The sequence below is a fragment of the Chrysochloris asiatica genome, unplaced genomic scaffold (genome assembly GCF_000296735.1).
Source record: "Chrysochloris asiatica unplaced genomic scaffold, ChrAsi1.0 scaffold00003, whole genome shotgun sequence".
In the NCBI taxonomy this organism is placed as follows: Eukaryota; Metazoa; Chordata; class Mammalia; order Afrosoricida; family Chrysochloridae; genus Chrysochloris; species Chrysochloris asiatica.
Genome location: NW_006408521.1, coordinates 26,304,840 through 26,310,805, shown reverse-complemented (window position 1 = coordinate 26,310,805; position 5,966 = coordinate 26,304,840). Strand labels below are relative to the sequence as shown.

General features: G+C 41.5%; 1 protein-coding gene across 1 annotated transcript in view; it reads left to right on the top strand.

The window, feature by feature from the left end:
• DNMBP (dynamin binding protein) overlaps positions 1-5,966 on the top strand; it is a 112,119-nt gene that overhangs the window by 86,009 nt on the left and 20,144 nt on the right. Inside the window, exons 13-14 of the mRNA XM_006831463.1 lie at positions 3,574-3,906; positions 4,533-4,716. Of these exons, the coding sequence (XP_006831526.1) occupies positions 3,574-3,906; positions 4,533-4,716 (517 nt within the window). The remainder of the gene's footprint in view (positions 1-3,573; positions 3,907-4,532; positions 4,717-5,966) is intronic.

The following is a 5,966-nucleotide window of genomic DNA, read 5'->3' as shown; positions in this document are numbered from 1 at the left end:
AGACTACCTGAGTAGTTTAGCTTAGTAAAGAATGTGGTGAGCATTGTACTCTTCTAAAGAACTATCTATAAATGTGAGATAAAACTGACACAAGCCACTTGAAAGATTAGACAGACAAATTTTTATGTTATTGTGGGAGGAACAATTTGGAAAAGGAGGATAAGAATGGTTACATACTTTAAGTAGTGTAATCAGTGTCACTGAATTTTACATGTAGAAGTTGTCAAATTCATATATGTTCTCCTAGGTGTATTTTCAACAACAAAAAAAAGAAAATATATTCTTTTTCAAAAAAGAAGAAATAAACTTCCAGCTAGGGGCATAAGGAAATGCTGTAGAAATGACGTAAGTCCTCACCAGTTATTCTGGAAAAGTCTTAGACTTTTCTCTGTGCCCCATAAATCATAATGTCTGACATACGTTCATAGCAAAGCTAGAATACTATATGAGTGAGAGTTTCAAGTTTTGAAACCTTTTGTTTCTGATTGCTACAGAGTGAATGGTAAAGGCTAGAAAGTTCTATTTGACCTCACCTGTGTTTATTTCCACCTGGCCCCAGGAATCGGCATGTATAAAAGTGGTGGCCGCCACAAGTATGTGGGATGTGTGTATGGAGAAGGGAAACAGAGAGCTGGAGCAGTTTGAGAAGGCGCACCGCTACATCAGCGATCAGCTCTTCACAAGTTTTGTAAGGAATACTTTCTTCAACCCAGTCTTCATAATCTGAGCTTCCTCACAGGGTTCTCTTTAATATTCAAGCCCCAAACCCATAGCTGTCATGTTGATTCTGATTCATAGTGACCCTATAGTATGAAGTACAGTTTCCTTAGGGATTCCAAAGCTATAATCTTTAGAGAAGCATCTTTCTCCCGTGGAGTGGCGGGTGGGTTTGAATTGCCAACCTTTTGGTTAGCAGACAAGTACTTAACCACTGCACCTGTACGGTTCCTTCTATACCATTCAGCTCAAGAAAAAGGTAAGTCCACACAGATGTGCTCCTCACAGGAATACTCACTGTCCTTAGCGATACAGTTGACCCTTCTACAATGAGGGGGTTATGAGCACTGACCTCCAACCCCCGCAAGTCAAAAATCCACATGTAACTGTTGACTCCCCTAAAACTTAATTACTAATAGCTTACTGTTGACTGGAAGCCTTACCATAACATAAGCAACAATTAATACATATTTCATGCATTATATGTATTATACAACACCTACATAAAAAATGCATTTTAATACAAGATAAGGCATGTCACAAAAGTGTAAAATTTTGGCACCTGCTGATGTAGCTGCAGCAACAGCTTTGTGAATTTCCTTTTAATTTTTAACAGTAGTCCTTAAAGTGAATTCATCTGTCTTGAAATGGCAGACATCTATCTTGACTTGAACTTCAATCCATATCCAGTAATACAACTTTTTCTTGTCATGTCATGACTTCTCTGCTTCTTGGAAGCACTTCCAGCATCACTAGCGGCACTTCATAGGGCAGCCATGCTGTTACTCGAGCTTTAGGGCATTGCACTAACCATGTGATGTGAGAGATCACTTTGTACTGCCGTACACAGTTTACTGCAAACATGACCTATGCAGGGAGATGATCAGTATCACATGACATTTTGAGCCGGTACTTGCAACATTTGAGCTCACTGCAATAGCAGTGGGAGGTGGCTTCCACAAAATTATTACAGCAGTACCGTGTGTACTTATGCAGTTAATTTTATGCAGTTATGATTTCATACATAATTTGTTTATCTTTTTCTTGGCTCTGTAAGTGTTTGTGTGTACATTTCGGTAAATTTTAAATTTTCGTAATAAATTTGTATCTATTTTATCATTGTTGCTATTGTTAAGTGCGTTGAATCAGTTCTGACTCAAAATGACCCTGTATAGGATTTCCAAGGCTGTACATCATTGCGGGAGCAGAAAGCCTTATTTTTCACCCTTGAAACTACTGGTGGGTTTGAACTGTTGACCTTGTGGTTGGCAGTCCAGTGCTTATCCTACAGCATCACCAGCATTCCTATTTTATTGTTGTTTTTAAATGCCGTCTAGTCAGTTCTGACTCAGCAAACTTATATAGGGTTTCTAAGTAAATGATAAAATAGACATATCTATTTTTATGCATTCATGACATACCTACGTTTTTCTTAAATTGTTTTCCCTATATTTCTAGGCTACGTGGTTCATGTGAAGTTTTTTAATTTGTCACAAATGTCCCCAAAAAAATTTCAATACATTTGTTGAAAAACACCCATGTATAAGTAGACCCATGCAGTTCAAGCCCGTGTTGTTCAAGGGACAACCATACTCATATCAGGGTTTTATATAAAGACCATGACATTCAATGAATCGAAGGGACAGGAAGGACGTGTATGCTGGTGACAACTTAGTTACAGAGATCAAATGAAAATTAGGACATTTAATCTGGTCTCACTGTTGCTAACTGATCAAAAGAAAAGGTGTACTGTTGTACTAATAATTTGAAAGGGAAAATTTAGGAATATTAAAAGCTAACAAGAGTAAGGTTATCAAAGAGATCTTTTAGATGATACAGAAACAATACAAACACAAATTTATAAAGAAAGCTCTAAAACCCAAGTTGCTTGGAAAATTCTAAATACATATATGCGAGTCATTCTTGGGTGCCATCAAAATTGATTCTGAGGCGTAGCCATCCCATGTGACAGAGTAGAACTGCCTCATAGAATTTTCTGGGCTATAGTATTTACAGTGGAGCCCTGGTGTGTCACTGTTGGATAAGCACTGAACTGCTGCTTGGAAACCCTATAAAGGGTCACTGCAAGTCAGAATTGTCTCACCGACATTTAACAAAAACAGTCTTCACAGAGCCACCTCAAAGATTTGCATGCTTCGGAAACCATATATGGGGTCACTATGAGGCACAATGACTCCACGGTACTTAACAAGTTAACAACAGACATATGCACATAATGACAGGAAACACACTCACATCTGGTCTGGAGTTCAATCATCGTTGTAACGTGTGTAGTTTAGAGTTTGTTGTCCACCAAGGCTTTGTCTGAAAAATCAGTTTGAACCTCGAAGTTGGCAGTTCAAGCTCACCAGTCGCTCTTCAGACACCCTATACAGGGCTGCTGTGGTCAGAACCTACTCAACGACAATTAATAACAACAAGGAACTATGGTGGAATTTGTATATTTCGCAAACTGTATGTTAAAATCCTTGAAGAACTGTAGATTAAGAAGTTTTATGGATTGTGTGAGTACAGTCTTTCATCTTGGTTATAGCACTGTTGTAGATTTATGTGAGTTGACCTTGTACACTGGGGCACACAGCGATGGTACAGGACATAGTGCGGTCAACCTGAAGAGCATTTTGTTGTTGTTGTTAAGTGCCGTCGAATTGGTTCCGACCCATAGCAACCCTGTATAGGGTTTCCAATGGGCAGCTGGTGAACTTGAACCACCGACTTACAGTTCAAACCAACTTTGCTGTCCAGTGTATTCAGCCACAGCGCCACATGACTAGCAAATATGGGATGCTGATAGAATCCCTAGCTTACTTAAACTTGCCTTTCCCTTCTCTACAGAAAGAGCGGATGGAGCGGCTTGTCATCTCTCCCTTAAATCAGTTACTGAGCATGTTTACAGGACCCCACAAGCTGGTGCAGAAACGCTTCGACAAGCGCCTAGACTTGTATAACTGCACCGAACGGGCAGAGAAGCTGAAGGACAAGAAGACTCTGGAGGAGTTGCAGTCAGCCCGAAACAACTACGAGGCCCTGAATGCCCAGCTGCTGGACGAGCTGCCCAAGTTCCACCATTACGCCCAGGGCCTCTTCACCAACTGCGTCCACGGCTATGCGGAGGCCCACAGTGACTTTGTACACCAAGCTCTGGAGCAGTTACAGCCTCTGCTTTCTGTAAGTACCTTCCTCCTCCTGAGGAAAAGCAACCTCGGAAGTTCTCTTGGCATTTTAGGGGACAGTAAGCAGTTAGAGGAATTATTCAAACTAATCAGTTACTACTGAGTCGATTCCAACTCATGACAACCATGTGTGGCAGAGTAGAACTCCGTTCCGTGGAGTTTTCAGTGGTGAAGTTCTGGAAGTGGATCACCAGACTTTCTTTTGAGGCGCCTCAGGGTGAATGCAAACCACCCACCTCTCAGCTAACAGTTGATGCTTAGCCTTTTGTGCCACCCAGGGACCTGCACACACTAGATAGATTCCATCTGGTGTTGGTGAGATTCATCATGAATTGGAATTCTTGATCCCTGGGTGGTGCCATGAAACATGTGGCTTTTAAAATGCCTTTCTTTCCGTCTTGAACATTCTCAGAAGAACTGGCCAGCTTCATTGTTGGCCGAACCACAGAGAGTGTTGTTTCTTGATGAGCCTCCAACTTGGGCCTCAGTGTTGGTCACTTGGGCGGGGTGAATTGCTGCTGACCTTTGCTTCCACTTGGTTTTGATGAGACTTTACAGTCCCAGACTCTTTCATCTCCGTTTTCTCCTTTCCTCCATGTCTCCTTTTCCTGTGCACTCTAGTTACTTAAACTTGCCGGCAGAGAGGGAAACCTTGTGGCCATCTTCCATGAAGAGTACAGCAGAGTTCTGCAGCATCTCCAGGTGTTTACCTTCTTCCCAGAGACTCTCCCCGCTACCAAGAGAGCTTTCGAGAGGAAAACCATGGACCGTCAGTCTGTTCGAAAGCCCCTCCTGGGCCTGGTGAGTATGGGCCTGGCAGAGAGAAGGGCAGCGTTGACCTCATGGCAACAAGTGTGAACTCTGGATTGAGATTCCAGTACTGACACTTAGTCATTATGGATCCTTGGGCAATGACTTAACTTTTCTGGGCTTTGGTTTCCTCATCCGTAACATGGGGTTGATGATTGCATCTACACCATAGGATTATTACTAGGATTAAATGAGTTCATACAAAAAAGCACTTAGACATTACCTAGCACATGTTGTTGTTGTTGTTATGTGCCGTGGAGTCGATTCCGACTCATAGTGACCCTGTACAGGGTTTCCAAGCCTGTAAATCTTTATGGGAGCAGAAAGCCTCATCTTTCTCCCGCGGAACAGCTGGTAGTTTCAAACTTCTGACCTTGCGGTTCGCAGCCCGATTCGTAACCACTACGCTATCAGAGCTTACATGGCTGTGTGCCGCGGAGTCGGTTCCAACTCATAGCGACCGTGTATAGGGTTTCCAAGGCTGTAACTCTTTACGGGAGCAGAACACATCACATAGTGCTGTATAAAGTAAGCTGTTATCATGGTCATTGTTACTGATAGACCCGCCTCGGCTAGTACAGATGAACCATTTAGGAGGTCTAAATGTTTTGTAATAAATGGAGAACAGAGGTTATTGAGTTCTCATTCATGATTGATGGACTCATTCATTCATGTTTACTGAGCATCACCGATATGCTTACTGGTGTCCGGTAGTGGTTCTCCCTGTAATTTTCTCATACTTGGTATGTATTTCAAACTGCGTTCTGAAAAGCATTCTTGGTTTTACTCTGATGCAGTGAAAGGAGCTGATGAAATATTGATGGCATACTAATTGTACCAAGACGACTTATTTTTGATCACGTATTATAAAACATAATAGCTATCTGATATACTCCCTAACAGTTAACACCCTACTGACTTTTTACTCGGAGATGTAGTCGTATTGTATTCAATTCATCCCTATTTTAGAAAACAGACTAAGGTATACTTAGCATGCTGGGCTATAATCTAAAAGACTGCTAATTGATCTTTGCACACAATATTTTTGTTCAGTGTAGTTTTTTTTTTTTTTAATGTTTTATTGTGAATTATGTGATAGTTTACATGGGAGAATATTAGCTTTACCTTCATCCTATTGTATATCGTTTCTTTGCCATGGTTACAATCCCCTCCATGCATTATCCACCAACCAAAAAGTATACCCTGCAAGCCTGCCCCCCGGTCATCAGCACACAGCCCCTCTCC